This window comes from Orbicella franksi, chromosome 6, assembly GCF_964199315.1.
Source record: "Orbicella franksi chromosome 6, jaOrbFran1.1, whole genome shotgun sequence".
Taxonomy (NCBI): domain Eukaryota; kingdom Metazoa; phylum Cnidaria; class Anthozoa; order Scleractinia; family Merulinidae; genus Orbicella; species Orbicella franksi.
In genome coordinates, this window is record NC_138150.1 from 15,798,893 (window position 1) to 15,816,811 (window position 17,919).

The 17,919-nt window shown below is 39.5% G+C and overlaps 3 protein-coding genes across 3 annotated transcripts in view; 1 reads left to right on the forward strand and 2 right to left on the reverse strand.

The window, feature by feature from the left end:
- LOC145491053 (uncharacterized) overlaps nt 1–17,919 on the forward strand; it is a 110,521-nt gene that overhangs the window by 72,835 nt on the left and 19,767 nt on the right. The gene's annotated exons all lie outside the window — the stretch shown is intronic.
- LOC145491062 (uncharacterized) overlaps nt 6,365–17,919 on the reverse strand; it is a 57,934-nt gene continuing 46,379 nt past the window's right edge. Inside the window, exons 2-3 of the mRNA XM_081470207.1 lie at nt 7,110–7,280; nt 6,365–6,692 (exon numbers count right to left, since the gene is read on the reverse strand). Coding sequence (XP_081326333.1) covers nt 6,531–6,692; nt 7,110–7,265 — 318 coding nt within the window. The 5' untranslated portion in view covers nt 7,266–7,280 and the 3' untranslated portion in view covers nt 6,365–6,530. The remainder of the gene's footprint in view (nt 6,693–7,109; nt 7,281–17,919) is intronic.
- On the reverse strand, nt 13,674–15,171 carry LOC145490227 (uncharacterized). The gene has a single exon (XM_081469349.1). It carries the CDS (start codon nt 15,138–15,140, stop codon nt 14,532–14,534), a length of 609 nt encoding a protein of 202 aa, XP_081325475.1. The 5' UTR covers nt 15,141–15,171; the 3' UTR covers nt 13,674–14,531.

A 17,919-nucleotide genomic window follows, 5' to 3' on the forward strand; every position in this document is an offset into this window, starting at 1 on the left:
AGGTTAGGAATTTGACGTCGGTGGTTGTTATTAGAGGGGAATTTTACACTATATGGAGGGGTTAGGGGGAATTTGAAAAAGTCGCTGAAGTTAAGAATCATCAAGACTCCACACCGTGTTTATCAGTCGTAAGACTGTTATGTGTTACCCTCGTTAAACAAAGTTTATTTATTTATTTATTTATTTATTTATCTACCGTCCTTTATAACGTTGTCGCTCGTAATGAAAGATCCTCAAAAGCTTTGTATAACGTTTGAATATAAAATTTTGCTTGTGAGAATCTAATCGCTTTTATATTTTAATAACATAGAACCAATACCAGCGACTTAGTGGAAGTTGAAAACGCATGTTTGAGGCTGATTCTCTTCTTATTTTCCTTTACCAGAGTCCATTACTTTCCATTACTCATTTTTGTCATGGATATCCCGGGGGTAGGGGCATTTGAATACCATTGTAGCAATGTTCGAATTCAGTATGTCATTGATCTCGCAGCGCTCAAACAAAGGTGCTTGTGTAGCTCTTTCAAAACTGCTGCTACCAAATACAAGTATTCGTCGCTAATTTACGAAATCTTCTACTTTGAAGAAAATCAGTGAGTGACGTGTACTGGTCACGCGGTGCCTCATGGTTAGTGCGCTGGACTTTGGTTCGCGTGGTCTGGGTTCGAGCCCTGGCCGGGGACATTGTGTTGTGTTCTTGGGCAAGACATATACTCTCACAGTGGCGCTCTACATCCCAGGATTATGAATGGAAAGCGGCGAATTGCTTTGAAGGATTAGCATCTCTATCGGGGGTAGTAGAGATATTCTAAGTTCGGAAACGTGGCATGTGCTCATGTCACGCTCATGTCACGCTCATGTCACGCTCATGTCACCGTTACGCTCGAGCATGACATGAGCGCCTGCCTAATATTATTGGGTGTTTTATTTCAGGAATTGTGAATATGAAGAGGTTCATTTTGATGCCGAGTCGTTTATGGACACAGTGGAAAGCTTGTTAGGTGAAGCATATTGTCACATCACATCAGACGTATTTCCGGCTGTCACTTGGTTCCGCCGAAAAATAACGTCTGCGAACCCGAGCCAGAAAACGATTTCTGTGACGTAGGAATTCTAAGCCAATCACAGTTTAGCTTAAATAACCCCAGAACTACTGCGCGAGGTATTCGCTGTGAGGAGCACTCGAGTTTCATTCTATCATGGAATCTGATTGGCCAAGGAGAAACAAAAGTCATTACGTCACAGAAATCGTTTCCTGGCTCGGGTTCGCAGACGTTATTTTTCGGCGGAACCAAGTGACAGCCGGAAATACGTCTGCGTTCGCAGGCTACCACCAAAGCACCGTGTTTAATTTGAGGTCGCATAAAAGAGTCATAGGAGGAGGGTTGTTTATTAGAAGAGGATCTAGGGTATCTCTTATTAAATATTTCCAAGTCGATATTCTGTACTCTGTACAGTTACCCGTTATTCAAATCCATTATTTGGGTTTGGGCTTAATTTACGAGATAGAGCGACAGTGCTTTCAAAAGTTTATGCCTGAAAGGGGAGATTATAAGAAGGCGAACAAAAAGGCGGAAATATGAAGCCACAAAATGCCACCCGTCAAAAGCGCACGAAAAGTTGCGGCCACCAGAAAACAGCTAAAAGCTGATTGGCCAGGAACAGAGGTTGACGTCGTTTCTTTACCGAGCAGTAAGTCACGGAGTTGAGACGAAACAGTATTCGATTCAAGAATTTTCGAATTTCTCTTATTTAGAATTTCCATTACGCGCTTCATGGCACCTTTTAAAACCAATCGTACTTACAATCACTGCTAAAAGAGAAGTGAAATTGTCCCTCAGTTATTTACAAGGTGTGTGAGCATTCAGGGTGAACTCACGATAAATTTTACTCTTTGTTCGATGCAGCTGAGTAAGTCGATGCCGCACTGTGTTTGTAAGTTACAAAGGTTCCCGTTTCTAACATCTGGTAGTCGCCATGATGTAGTGATTAAAGGAGCTACTTCACGGTTTGCGCATCTTGCAAAGTTTAGCTTAAATTTTTCAAGTTCATCGTTTGTTATCCGTGTCAATCTTCTCCATCTTTAACCATCCTTGTTCCTTAATGGTTTATTATGTCCTCCTTGGTGTTTTTCTATCTTAGTAAACTACATATTTTCTGTTTTCCTTCAATTTAAAGATAATTTTGCACGTGGCCAAAATAATTCAGAAATCGACTCAGCTTCTTTAATGGACTGGACTCCGGAACGAGAAGTCCAGGTTCAAACCCTGGCCGCTGTGTTACTCCGTCAGTGCCTCACTCCACCCAGGTCTTTAAATCTCTTTGAGCCGGCTGCAAAGCTCTGACTCGCTTCACACTACAGAAACCTAACTTATGCTACCGTAAATCGAATTCTATTGAGTGCGACCACTGCTCGAAAATCTAGTGGAAAACAAAATACAGTTGTTTGAAGTCTACATGTTTGTATAAGCAATTCTGTTAAAGACAACTGTTCAAATCTTTCACTCTCAGGACATGGAATTCGCTCCCGTGACGATGCCAGCGAGTCTGACAGTGACGATGAAGATATGGAGACTTCCTCAGAAGAGGAGAATGAAAATCAACAAGGTTAGGATCATGAGCATTACTGATTTCTCTACAATTTTAGGTTTTTCCTAAGAAGAATTTGGTGATTTATCATTATTTTAATCTGAGAGACTGAGACCATGAGCTTTCTCAATCTCGTGGTCTGCGCTGGCATTTGCCATGACACAAACGTACATAAGTTAGGAAATTATTATAGTTAGATAGATAAACGCGGATGCTATCCGAAAGCAGAGCCCGCATGAATTGAGAGCTAGTGGCTGTAATGATTAAAGTAGAGAGTTTGTGCTTAAGCGCAATTCATCAGATTAATTCATTCCTTCGCGCCGGAAATACCTACAAACGCGGAAGAATTGGACAAGGTCTAAACATTAACGCGACCAGGAACAAGTACGACCTGTTTCTGAACGTACCTATAGTTGAAATGTGTCTTGAACATTGAATGCAAATAACAACAACTCTCCTGTACATTCAGAACAGTTTTTGTTTGTTTGTCAGTTTGTTTTGATGTTTCTTTTTCCTACCCCGGAGTTTTCAAATTCCTCCGATCCGTAAAGCGTTTTGGACAAGCTCCCTTTTCGTGACGGATTGGTGTGGACGGTAGGCCTAACCATACAAATAAAGCTGCGTTTTCAAATTTCTCTGGCGTAGTGTGGACGCTGCATGAGATGAGCAAAACAGTACATTTTTAGCTAATGATGAAAGTCAATAAAAGAGAAAAAGAATAATAAATCCGAATAAGAATTGAACAAGTAAATTCCATCAAGGCCAGTATGTGTTCAAGTGGTCAAAGGGTTTCCTTTAGCCACTGGGAGTGGTTGGAAATTGTCAATGAAAGGAAGGCAAAGAGGAGTGATCATCGCACCAGTATTGAAAAGTTCACGTGAGTTTGAATCCCGTTTAAATCCCTTTTGAACCCCGCGTGGGTTTGAATCCAATAACTAAGTTACCTTAGACTGTGAAGAACATTTTCAATTCAGAACTTCTTATAACTGAAGAAATTATATATTTTTTTTAGTTCATCATACATAGATTAAAGATGATTTCCAGTCCGTACTGCGCACTCTCGAGAGTTTGTTTGCGTGTAACGCCTTCTAATCTATTTTGTCTTTTCCCAAAGTGGCAATTTCCGCTAACTTGCGCTCTTTTTTCCTCACTTCTACGCAAAATTCGGCAAAAATGCCCTTTTTATGCTCTATGCTGGAAATAAGCAGAGATAATCTATATTTTAGACCTCAAGACAGTGCATTTTCTTAAGATATTGAAAATCATGTTTTGGGTGAAAATTAATGGTACGGGGAAACGATTCCTTTCAGCAATATGTAAAACACGAATATTCTCTTGCAGTACTAATTGACACCGTTTTTGTCATAAAAAGTAATCCCACACAATTTTTTATTGCACCTGTTGGACTGACCACTACAAAGATTAAGTTCTTGCAGAGTTCTAAAAAAACAATAATGCTGGTGATCTAAATCTGTTGAAACATCGTACATTATGGTTACTGCATATAAATTCTCACTGTGCTACAAAAGCTATTCTGAAAAAACTAGCCCTAAGGCTGTTGTGCATACAGAAAATGCTTTTTTTTCGGTGAATTTTAAATATTAACCATGCATCCATCAGAACACAGTCCTGTGGTCTGATGGATCAGAACACACGCCGCAGAAATTCTGCACCCTGGAATCAGAACACAGACCACAGAAATTCTGCACCCTGTGGTCAGAGCACAGGCTGCAGAAATTCTGCACTCTGGGATCAGAGCACAGGCTGCAGAAATACTGCAGCCTGGGATCAGAACACAGACTGCAGAAATTCTGCACCCTGGAATCAAAACACAGACCACTGGCAGAAATTCTGCACCCTGTGATCAGAGCACAGGCTGCAGAAATTCTGCACCCTGTGATTAGAGCACAGGCCGCAGAAATTCTGCACCCTGTGATCAGAACACAGACCACAGAAATTCTGCACCCTATGATCAGAACACAGGCCGCAGAAATTCTGCACCCTGGGATCAGAACACAGGCCGCAGAAATTCTGCACCCTCTGATCAGAACACAGGTTTCAGAAATACTGCACTCTGGGATCAGAGCACAGGCAACCATTTTACTAAGGCATTGCAAACTGCACGCATTTTGAATTCTGCACCTTGGAATCAGAGCACAGGCTGCAGAAACTCTGCAACCTGTGATCAGAACACAGACCACAGAAATACTGCACAGAGCTAACAAATGAAAATAATTTAATGTATTCAGTTTCAAACTAAGAATAATATACAAGAACTTGAAACTATTAAAAATAATTGTGCTCCACTACTTCAAAAGATCATTTAAAAATTATTATAGAAAAACAGTGGTAAGTGATAAGCATATGAATGCTTAAATTACATTTGAAATATTATGATCACTGTAATCCTAATCTGCAGAGATGGTTCTGTCACATTCATCAGAGTCACTGGCAAAAATACTGTCAACTGTTGCTTTCATCTCACTTTGCATTTCAGAGGAGGCAGAGCTAATCCACACAGCATTTCTGCCTCCTTTGAGGGCCGCAACAAAGGTACCCACACTTTTACTATTAACATCAACAACTGTATCTCCTTCTCTAGAGAGATGCTCCACCAGCCAGGAAAAGGCATCATCTGGCAATGGCTGGTTTGGGGCATAGCCCACAGTGATTAAATTTTCTGGGTTTGTAGAGACAGACAAATGTCTGGTGGTGACTTATCATGACACTGACCAGTGGCCCATGTCAAAGGTCTTCACTACTTCTCTCAAATGAGGGCCTGAAACAAATGAAAATGGAAAACATAAACACAACAAGCTCCTTTTATTTATTTCAGTTTGTAGTGGTGATGTTGAAATTTAACAATTGGACAATCTGCTCCAAATTAGATTGTAATTGATGAACAGTCTCAAAACAGAAGAAACATGCAGACAGCATGTTCATCAAGCAGAACTGGATAAAATGGTTCACAAACATTGTGGTTTTTAAGAGTAAACCAGAGGCTACATGTAACTAACACTTTTTTCAGAATTCTAGTTGGCCAATTAGCTTCTGCTTTCAGAACAAAGTTGATGGTCTGACTGATTTTTTAAAATGCCATCATCACTTTAAAATTTATTAACATTGTTATAACTTAAATCTCTTGAGGTTAAAAACTTGGTAGATATCGCAGTTTTTAAAGAACAAGCATCAAGAAGCCCTCTGGTTTTTTCAACTTTGTTGTGTGACAATTAAACCCATCAATACAATATTCCCCTAGATTATGTTCCTTATGGATAACATTAATTATACAGGTAGGAGTTATCTGGAATGGTGATCATGCAAATTTAAAACATCATAAATGTGCAATAATATTATTACCTGTCTTCTCGCATCTTCTCCCCCCTCTATCACCTGTTCCTTGATTACCTTGACATCATCAACATTTGTGAATAGGACAAGGTTGAAGGATGCTGTGTTTGTGAAATTTAGCCTGGATATGAGGCTAATCACATCCAAAACATTCTGTGGACACAGACAGAGACAAGGATCAAATTCCATTGACTTTAAAGTAAGTGACCATGGGGATAAAAACAATGTCAGTTACATGTGCTGTCAAAAATGAATCTGATAAGCATCAAAAGCTGAGGCCCTATATGGTAAAAATGTGTCTTTGCAGTTCTGACAAATGCCGTTGTCTGTCCACTGTGACATGTAAAAGTGTGACTTTACAGTAATATGTTCCAAACGCTGTACCTTGCCATCACATTTGTAAAACTCTGTATAATACCGTTTATTATTCAACCACTGGTAAAAGATGCCCAAGAACTATTTTACAGTAAGTTGCCACCTTGATTTTATTTTTTACATAATCAAGATATGTGTACTTACTTCACAATCATTGCCTGCATTTCCTATGGCCAAAAATGCACCGTGAAAATGAGGTAAGTTTACTACAGCTGCCTATTCCACCATGCTGAAATCCTGAGAAAAGACAATGATTCCCTTTGCTCCATTTTTGCCACCCACTAGACCATCCACTTCCTGGACACCCTCATCATCTCTCTGTCTCCTCAGTCTTTCTAAGTATTTTTGAAATTCATGTAATTGTTCAAAATCCTTCACCTGGAAGTAAGACATACAGTATGCCATATGTTAATGTTATTGAATATGCACATCTTACTCTGTTTTTATTCCTGACTTTTTCACATGCATGAAAATTATGAAGCAGTAAAACAGATATTTTGTTTCCATTATTTGCATCCCAAGTTTTCAAATAATCTCCATACTGACTGGACTTTGTGTAAAAGAAAGCTAATAGTATACATTTTTTTTGAAGAAATCATTATTATGGATAATTGTGTGGCTAGCCTTACATACGTATGTTTCATCCCACATAAGGTTAGCCACATAATTATCCATCGTAAAATTCTTGCACTTTTTCAAGTTGTTTAAATCATTATTATCAAATTAAATAACCATTATGTTATTTTGCTAAGGCAACAGAATGTATCTTGATATAACCAGGACTTATATACTTACAGCAGAGCGCAACAGCTTCTCTGGCAAGACTTCAGATCCAAATTCATCTGCAACCTCTTCCCAAGTCTCTGCCTTAAAGAATAGAACAACGGCTTCTTGAACTGGCCGCAATAACTTTATTTCTGAAGCTGCAGACTTCATCTCCTCCAAGCTCATCTCAAGTTTTGACACCTGCAAAAGACATCAACCACATGCACAGGTGTATGGCAGTGCTCGGCCACCGCACAGGTGACAACGACTCACTCCCACAATAATCCAATCCATACATGTTTCATGTAAGACATCACAAAATGTAAACATTTCGCAGCTACTTACATGAACTGATTAAATTCAAAGTTTTAAAACAACCGCCATTATGGATGCGAAGCGGTCGAAGCTTTATGTTTCTTTCTTTCTCGTATCACTTGATGAAACAACTTCGTAGCAGTAAAAAACAATGAAGCTGTTGGAAAAAGAATTTGGAAGGCTTCAAAGATACTCGGTGTGTGGTTCGTAACGAATAACATCGATTCGCATTCCATCGAGTGAGACTTATAATGAAAGAATGAAAGATGCGAATGCAGCCATAACACTACTGGAAAAATGACATGAAAAAATTTCAGGCTCTGAACGTTCAGAGCCTGAAATTTTTTCAGGCCACATCATCGATTCGCATTCCATCGAGTGAGACTTATAATGAAAGAATGAAAGATGCGAATGCAGCCATAACACTACTGGAAAAATGACATGAAAAAATTTCAGGCTCTGAACGTTCAGAGCCTGAAATTTTTTCGGCCACAGGGCCTTCAGCAGCGGCCATGAGGCTTGAAATTTTGGCACATGTTTAACATGCTCGTAGAGGCGTACCAAACGTTGTCTTAACATGTCCTTTACACAGTTTGTGGGGCATCTCTTAAACTTTACTCGGGACTAAATTTTGTTTAAAAATGTTGTTTTTTACGAAATAGTTAACCCTCGGAAGGTGAAACATTTACGGACCTAAAGTGATAAAGCTAATATTAGCAAACTTTGAACTTGTCAAATGCTATCTGTTATATTACAGTCAAGTAAATAAATATTACCAAATAAAAGCAGGTTCTTTATTCTACTCGCCTGGAAAAAATTTCAGGTGGCCAGTAAAAACTGTTCCGTTGAGAGAATTTTCCGTGACGTCACTTTGACGCATATCTGACTTAATTATTCAATTGTTAATTATTGCGCAATTGCTATTGTTCCAGCTATTTTTTCATTTTATCATACATTTCCACTAAATCTTTTAAGGTAAAGAAGTTGAAACAAGTTGTTACATCTCAGCTTATCAATAGACCAATCTGTTTGTTTTTTCAATAGCACTAGTACTTTATCAAGAGCCACGCAAACCATTTCGCACGGTAGCGAACTTGACTATGGCTTCGATGGATCCTTTTTGACATGGATCTTATGTAATATAGCTAATACTTTTGTTTTAACGAGTACAGATGGCCACTCAAGCAATGGAAATACAAAATTCGTGAAACGTGAAAGGGATATCTTTAAAACATAGACAACAACTATAATTAAACAAGACGCATGGCTGCGTGAACTCGGGCTTTCAATATCGCACATCTGGAGTTATCTTTAGGGGACTGCCATATTGCCATTGTCACTGTTGTCACGCAATTTCGTTATTGCTAGTTCCTGAATAATTTTTCTTGTGTTTATTTTTGTCTGCTGAGTGTAATGAATGTTGTTATGGTACTAGAAAACAATCAAAATAATATATTACCATATAGGAGTAGGTTCCTACAAATGCCAAAGGTTGTAATTCAAGGACTTTTCAATTACTTTGAAGGCCAAGTTTTAGAAAATTGAAGGACCGCTTTTGGGAGGGTTTGCATAAGCAATTTGATAATTATTTAATATTATTTCTCAGCTTTTCCATGAAAGTACTGTAATTTTCAACTTGAAAATTGCTTAAGGAAAAGCATTGCTAAAATCAAGCCCTAGTCTTCAAATTCAAGTACTTTCAAGGTCTTGAATTTTTTTATTTTTAAATTCAAGCATCTTAAAGGACTTTCAAGGCTTTTACAAACCCTAAGTAGGTAATATATTTGCCTTAAATTGCAAGGAGAAAGCAATTTTTTTATCTATTATCGGTGTTGAGTCATAGTTTGTTGCTAAATGTTGACCCAAGGGGAGTTGTCAGAAATCAGTAGGTTAAAGCAATAGTACTGTTCAATGGCTCATAATTATTGTTTTTAATATAAAAAATCCCTGAAACCACTGCAACATTATATAGCTAGAGTGAGTGCTCTTGGCAGAGCATAAATTTTGGGAATTATATATAACAAAACTGTAACAAAACGATGGAAATGTCTCAATATTTGTTATCAATGCTGTGTTGTTTTCCTGTGTATTGACCGGAAACAGCAACAAATAAGTCTAACGGAGGAACAATTCACAAGTTATAACATGAGGTTCAATGTTCTTTGTTCAGTTTCTTGGATGATCTGTTCTTGTTTATATTTTGATTAACATTTTTGCAGTTACAGAATGTAACCCACGTAAAACAAAAGTACACCTATATTGGTATATATTATCATTGTCGCCAAGGGAAATGTTCATGTTGGCGGTGATTTGTCTCTTCATTCGATCTTGTTCTTTTGTAGGATGACAGATAGTACTGTGAAATTGTCGTCATATTCGACCGCAAAGTTGTCAAATGGGTATTATTTTGAACTTTATCAATTTTAACCCCTTTCAACTCAAATATATCATTGTTATGTATACTCTGAAAATAATGTACTAAGCTATTCATTGATGATACTTCAAGCAGCACACATGTACCTTGAGGATGGCTTCTACCATAAATATCCCTTGCACGAGAATCAAATATTTTCAAGCCCATATTGCCATTACAATAGATAGCCACTGCAGTGCAGCCTATTGTCAAGACAAAATTGTTGAAATTTTCGGATATAACTGATTGAAAAGCTCTATCTAAGGAGGTACAGTACTGATATCCTTCTATTGTAGCTTCTTGATGAATAGTACCAGTGTAGGTTTCACTGTATTGAAGTTCATAGTCAGTCTCAAACACATTTAAAAGTGTGGGTAATTCGGTCTGCATTAAAAATGATTGTCTGGTTAACTGAGACAAACTTGAATACAACTGATTTCCAATATTCATTATTGACACCAGATCATTAGCAGAATTGATTCCTTGTCTGTTATTGTAAATCAGAGAGCATAAACTCATTGCAACACATTGTTGTCCCGAACTTTGTCCAAATACCAACTCATTAGCTTGGCTATATGGTGCCGTTATTGTTTTGCGAGTGTCAATGTACATTGGAGTAGGACCAGGGTTTTTCTCTATATCTGAACTCAGTTGAAATTTACAATAGTTTGATACGTGTGTCTGACTCTTATAAAGACACATGGGTCTATTACAAGAAAACATTGATAAATACCGACTTGCTCTATACTTCAATTTAACTATCCTTTGATATACCCTCACAGAACAATTCAACAAATACTTCTTCTCATGTTGTGCAACTTTATTTAATCTTACCCTCTTCGTATGAAGCTTACAAACATTCTTTGTAACTCTTCTAACCTTCACATAACGACGTAGCCAAGAGGACTTCGGTATGCTTAGACGAATACGCTCATAAACAAATTCCTACAGTCTCCTGCCCTTTCTACGGAGACGTTTCAGAGTAGCTTCTGGTATTCTGCTGGGTTCTCGATCACGTCTAAATACACGGTTGTGTTTATATGTAAACATAATATGAGATAGCTCGTTTGATATAGCCGGTTTCGCTTGATATTTCTCGATAGAAGGTTCACTCGTAAAGGATCGCTCGTAAATTGAGGGTTTTTTTATCCTCGGCTAGAATGTATTTGACACATTAATAAAGTTATTGTTGTTGTTCCACGAAGGCGGCCGTTGCTTTAAACCATGCTCTCTAGGGTTCATTCTACGCATGCGCGTACACTTCACGCATGCGCTGTAGTTGAACTGCGTTTTGTGACTGAACGCAAAAAAAAGAAAAAAAAAAAAAGAGCCGAATTTTTACCTCGGGCGTTTCCTTCGGAAAGCCCGAGTAATTAAACGAGGAACGTCGCGTTAAACTTTACAGTATCACTACCACTAGTAAACACTTGCCTGCTCTGCTGTAGTATTTTCATATGCAAAATTTCAATTCACGAAAAAGTTTGAGATATGGTATAATCCAGAATCAGTGTACATTAGTAAGACGTTATTTATGTTTCTTACTTTATGATTAAATATTTCACTCGAGCTTCGGAATAAACTGAGTAGACATTATTAAATTAAACGGAAATCCTTGAAAACGTAAATTAACGGATTCATTCCTAGCTTTGGAATTCTCAATACGCTGGTCACTTTGAATCTTCATCGCATTGCTACTTTTTTCATAAAGTTTACCTTGATGAAGATACGATTTTCCGGCCAGTGAAAATACTTGTTCCTCAATCACACCCCTAAATTGTGTTACGTGACAGTGTGATCAGCAATTGATTTGCCTGAGATGTCATTGCCTCTCTTAAAATATTAAGAGGCCTGTTCTATTAGATGCCAATTTTTTATATTCTTTCAATCCTTCCTTTAATCGGCAGTCCGCCGCTTTCCGCTATATTTGTTTTTTGTGAGGATACGGCATCGGTATTGAGAAAATAGTGTGCTGTGTTACACAACACTCTTGCTTTGCGTGACCTCAAAAATCTGTTAGGAGAAAGGACGAAGGAAATAAGTTAGGTAGTGATGCTTTAGTGCCTCTCAATTTCAAATTTTTCTTTTATCAGTCTCCTGTCGTTGATGAGTATACGTGCGTATCTATTGTCACGCAACAACCCTGAAATGGCAAAACTGTTTAACGGTTCACAATACAGGTTGACCTTTTCGCATTAGCTTTGTAGAATGGAGAACTTTACTTAGCAAGCTAAACCGTCTTCAAATGAGAATCGTCGTTTATGTCGGTTTTAGATCTACAATAGGCTCATCAATTTCAGTAGAAAAGTAGCAGTACGCAAAGGAAGTGTTACACACACTAAAAGCAAATCAGGGTTGAACGCATCAAGTTTACAACTGAGTACGCCACTCAAAGTAGTAAATATTTATCGAGTTAAAGTTTGGTTGTCGCTTGAACGTTACTGACTGTCAATAAAGAGACCTAAGTAAACATCTACACGAATGCTTACATTCCAGTACAGGTCCATGCGATGTTAAAGTAATTCCGTATCGCCGACAATTTAATAAGGGAAAGCTGGAAACGACATAAGTACATCCTATAAGCAATCTGCTGAATTGTGGTTAGATTAGATTGTTACAGCCCGTTACACCCGCACGGGTAGACTAAGTAAGAAACCGAACAGACTTGACTTGTAATGGTAGCCCGTGGGTACCCCGCAATAGTATTTGTAGCGTCACGTGACTCGCGTTGTTCCTTCGTGCTTCTTTGCAAAAGTTGTAAAACGATGCATGTCGAAAGCCGTGAGAACGAAGTGCTGTGTAAAGCTGTGAAGCCGTAAATAAATACGTTGTGTTACCAGAACATAGATCACATTAGCCAATTATATGATCAATGTGATCGGGAATATGATCAAAGACAAACAAATATTTGTAAAGTAAAGTAAAGTAAAGCAAACAACTTTGAGCGAAACAGTAACCGTTTAATAGTAAACCTTTAAAGGCAGAATATAGATGGAAATACTAACTTACCCTCAGAAACCTTTCAGCTAAGTTCTTTCCATGTTTAATTTTATTTTAATTCCGTTTTATTATCGCAACTGGGAGATTTATTTAAGTAAGTGAACTCTGATACGATGCGCTGTAAAGGAGCCTTACGGAAAAATTCTCAGAACGGAACTACTTTTACGGGCCACCAGTGTTATTTTCTAGACGGAAAGAAGACAGACCCCTTAGTCACACTGCAATCCGTGACAAAAAGGATCAATCTAGCCATGTATATTTTGCCTTTTTTTTCAACCAGCTGCAGCTGGTCACGTTCGCTACCGTGTGAAATAGTTTGCGTGACTCAGGATAAAGTACCAGTGCTATTGAAAAACCATTAAAGAGATTGAATTGGTCTATTGATAAGCTGAGTTGTAAAAACTTGTTTGAACTTTTTATCTTGGATTTATTTTAATTCTTTACCTTAAAGGATTTAGTGGGAATGTATAAAATAAAAAAAGTCGGAAATGATAGCAATTGCGCTTTAAAAAATTAAAAGTGAGATATGCGTCAAAGTGGTCTTACGGAAAACTCTCCCAACGGAACAGTTTTTACGGGCCACCTATAATTTTTTTCCCGGCAAATAGAATAAACCACCTGCTTTTATTTGGTTATATTTATTTACTTGACTGAAATATAACAGACAGCATTTGACAAGTTCAAAGTTTGCTAATATTAGCCTTATCACTTTAGGTCCGTAAATGGTTCAGCTTCCGAGGGTTAACTATTTTGTAAAAAACAACATTTTTAAACAAAATTTAGTCCGGAGTAAATTTTAAGAGATGCCCCACAAACTGTGTAAAGGACATTCTAAGACAACGTTTGGTACGCCTCTACGAACATGTTAAACATGTGCCAAATTTCAAGCCTCATGACCGCCGCTAAAGGCCCCGTGGCCGAATTTTCAAGTTTTGCAAATTTCGAAGAAAAGAAAAGGAAATCGAACCTTTTGATGTCATTTCCGAAAATAGTTAGCCAAAAGGGTTCTTTTGGCCAAATAAGAAAAAATTCGTTATTTCGCTTCTGTCGGCCGATTCTCGATATTTTCGGATTTACGCTCCTAAATATTTGTTAGATATGATATGACTTTGGCTGGGAACATTTGCTATATGGGATTAGTCACTGATCAAAATTACAAGAATGTTTACAAGATAATCAAAATGTGTAAGGGATAACTGTTTTAACTTAAAAGTTCTCTTTCTCGCTAAGGGAGCGCAGAACCTTCAATTATCAGAACTTTCCTGTCGGTTTTTCTTCACGGCGACAGTACGGTAACACAGCTGTAAACAGAATTCATCTTTGCCGTTCATTTCTGTTGCACTAAGAAAGTGAAAGAAAAACAATAATACATTGATACACTGAAGGATATAGAAGAGTTGATATAGTTAAGTATGCTTTGATACATTTGCGTTGCTTTTACGCTGAACTGCTTAGTGAAGTGAACATTATTCAATCTACATCACTATCTTCCAAGTCATCTTCTGAGTCATTCTCTGAGTCACTCGGGAGTTGCACAGCTGCAGCATACGGGTTGCAACATGATTCGTCCGCCTTGCACGAGCATGCTTCAGTGCAGGAGAGGCCTGTACTTGAACAGGAGCAGTTACCTCGACAGTAAGATTTCTCGCACTTGCAGGTAGTTAGCTCCACAAGGCTCCTCGGCGCAAGCTCCTTCGTCATGTACACAACTCTCAAGGATCCGTCTTCTAGTTCCCACCCGTGCTCTTCGGGACTCTCCAAATCCTGCATTCCAACGAGCTAGCTTCTCTAGCTGTATACCAGTGGCATGATCGATTCAGGTGCAGCTTTAAGCAGTCTGACGTTGGTGGCAGCATTTCGTTATTGGTCTTTCGCTGGCAGAACATCAAGTATCGTAACTCATCTGTGGTGCTGGTGCTCCTTCTTGTAACAGGATATAGGTGACAAATGAAAGCTTCGGTACTAGTTACCGTCATCGCATTCAAGTATTGCTGCCAACCAAACAAACCAAGAGTCTTCTGGTGCGCAGTGCTTTGTTTAAGGACCTTCCAAGCTTTTTTCTTTCCGATTCCGGCTATGCTGCTCGTTGAGTCACACCCAGTGAGGGCATGGAATGCTGGCAGAGACTGACAGATTCTATCTCCTAGGCTTCGTTGGATAGTGTGCACTGGGATATAACGTTGAAGGTCTCTGACACCTTTGCGGAACCATGATTCTTCACAAGCGATATTGGTAAAGTGGGCTATACAGAGAATGAGGACGTCTGTATCAGGTGACTGTACCACTATTATTGCGGCAGGCGACTGTTGCACAGTAAGGGCAGCATGCAAGATCATCCGTGTATCCGCCTCCTCGTGATTCGACTTTAGATTCTCAACAGCTTCAATGGGACATGACCGAGTGATGCTGACTGCCTTTTCGCCATTTACAAATCCTCCTCTAATGATCAGTTGCTTTCCCTGTGGCAGCCTTTCTTACTCAAGCTTGCAAAATGATGACGTCAAGAAACCACATAGGTTGATTTTGTTTTTGGGGTTCTGGATGTACTTTGTCCATTGCTTGGGTATTGGCGTGGAAGGGCGGGTTAACTGCACTTCAAGAGCAGCGGACGCTCCTCATCTTGAATGATTTCCAGCTTTAATTGAAGTTGGCCAATACTGATCGAACACGGGGTGGACAGCCACGCAATTGGTGGTGTTAAGTGGCGCTGTTATAATGATGAAGTACTTGGAGGATAGCTCGCCAAATGTACTTGTTCCGCTAGACTTGTGCATCTGGATTACGGCTATGCCATCGAAGATATACACTACGTATTTTGGCTCAACTGGAAGTCTCGGTGGAGTAGTGATTCCGTCTTCCACAATAAATGTCATGACACTCTTCGTAGTCTTCCTTAGGCTACCATCTTGATGGAATAGTCAGTACGGAACTGGAGATAACTCATAGAATAGGACTTCTCTAAGATTAATCTGCCGTGCGTTGGCTGCGATAAGGGACCTCCCGAATAACTCTCTGTCAGCTTTCACCGTGATCAGCTTTTCATTGGCTGCTTTCAGGCGAGCTTTCCGGGATGTTGTCTCAAAGGTCTTCACTTTAAGACTAGTAACAGGATCCCAGGAGCTGATTGTATTGCTGTTGACACGTTTCTCGATAAAGGTTGACATTTGCCCTCTTCCTTTCGTGGTGGATGCAACCGAAGCATCGGTTAAGTCACTAGGCAAAACGACAACAGTAGCGAAGTTAAGAGGATCTGTCATATCCGAGGAGAAGGGATCTGCCATCAAACCACTCGTGAAACATGTCAGGAGCCTCTGGACGTCGTGCTCGTCTCGTTTCACTCTCTTCGTTGCCGCTCCCTTGTGGGTGTTGTGATCACTGGTTTATAGGTCATACATCTGCTTCAGTGCTGCGGTGATGCTTGCACGCTCGTGAACTCTCAGGAACCATGTGCTTAGGGCTGCCGGGCTCTGAGATGTGCCAATGATGCCTCCCTTTTACTTAGAGTCAGCATTTATAGATTGTTGTAATGCCATGTCTGTCCATACTTGCGCAAAAGATTGACTTGAGCGGCTAACAGCATGCCCACCGGATATAAATTCCTGGTGAACGCGTGGGTGTGCTGCCTCTACTCTTCTAACTGGGCCAAGTCCTCAGAGAGATCATCTCCAAGCTGATGGACACACTTACCCACATCTTTCTTCTTCTCAAAGACAGCAACACACTCTTTAATCCTTTTCACAAGATGTTCTTCGTCTAGGGTTATCTGCCCGCCATAATTGCTCTGGTACCAGAGAAGAAATGCACGCCACTTCAAACGGAAGAGCGCTCCCATTGCAATTTTGTGAGTCCCAACGCCTCGATTACACGACTTGCCTTTCATCAAAGCCGATGCTGTGTCAGCTGCGTATACTTCTGACTCAACAAGCAGATCGTCAAGCCCAGAACTTGCGTACTTCTTCCCAAGGAGTTCCAGGTAGTTTAACGCAATATGGAAATCGCCCATACGAATGACAAGATCTGAAATTTCATTGGGGAACCTCCATTGCAGCTGCTTCGCTTTCACGTAAATCGCAAGATCGAATGTTATCACAGTGTCTTCTTGGTCAACAGTGGAGCTTATTGCCCGGGCGTGTTTCAGAACTGTGTAGATTGTGCTAAACTCCGTCCATGCTCCCTTTATCATAGGGCAGTAGCCAATGCTAGTAACATGGGGTATGTCAGGGAAAAGAATGGAGTTGAATCCACTCCAGCTCGGGATAGACTGCATCTCAGAATTAATGTACCCCATGCGCCAATGCCGTTGCAATGTTTTATTCATGTGAAAAGTCATGATCAATTTCGAGAAAAAAAAAATCCGGTTCTTCCCATTGAGAAATTTCCGTCTCTTGTACTACCCAGGAATACGATAATGTTACAACACCTTATTATCCAATTTCCGCTCTATTACCTGCCAAGCGGTCGCTTACGGGAGGTTAACCAAAAGAAAATTGCAAACTTTTAGCTCTGAAAGTGATCGCGCTCGCCTGCGAGAGGTGGTCGCTTACAAGAGGTTCCAAATATAGTGATTTGACTTGGAATCGTTTGGTATTTTGGACACCTGGTCGCTGAGGAGAGGTGGTTGCAACCGGAGGTTCTACTGTACATTAACAACCCTAACGCTTCAGTGCTTTTGTCTGGACTTGCTTGCTTAAACAAAACATGAAATGCTGTTTTAATTCTGTTTGCTTCAAGTTGTTGTTTATGTAACTTCAGGTCTGATCCAGGACTGATTATTTTGACGATGCTCACGTAGGGGCCAAACCACCCCCCAAATGTTTCGTCAGTTCTTGGGTATTTCACATTATTTCGCATTGCTTAAAAAGTATTGACTCTTTCTACACCAACCTTGGCAGATGAGCAGGAGACCTATTGCCAATTATATTTACGTGAAAAATATCAGTAAATGTCAAAGTTGTGACGTCACAGTGATGACGTCAAGTTTTTTGTCACTTTTGAATTTTTTAATATGCATATTTTTTACAATGTGTTCGAAAGAGCACATCAAGGGGAGTTGAAACCTGAAAAAATTTTGTCCATATCACAAAAATGAAATGAAATATGGCATTTTTAAATATG

Bases quoted from the DNA above. Each gene is read 5' to 3' on its own strand.
- LOC145490227 (XM_081469349.1), bottom strand. From the start codon at position 15,140: ATGATCTTGCATGCTGCCCTTACTGTGCAACAGTCGCCTGCCGCAATA.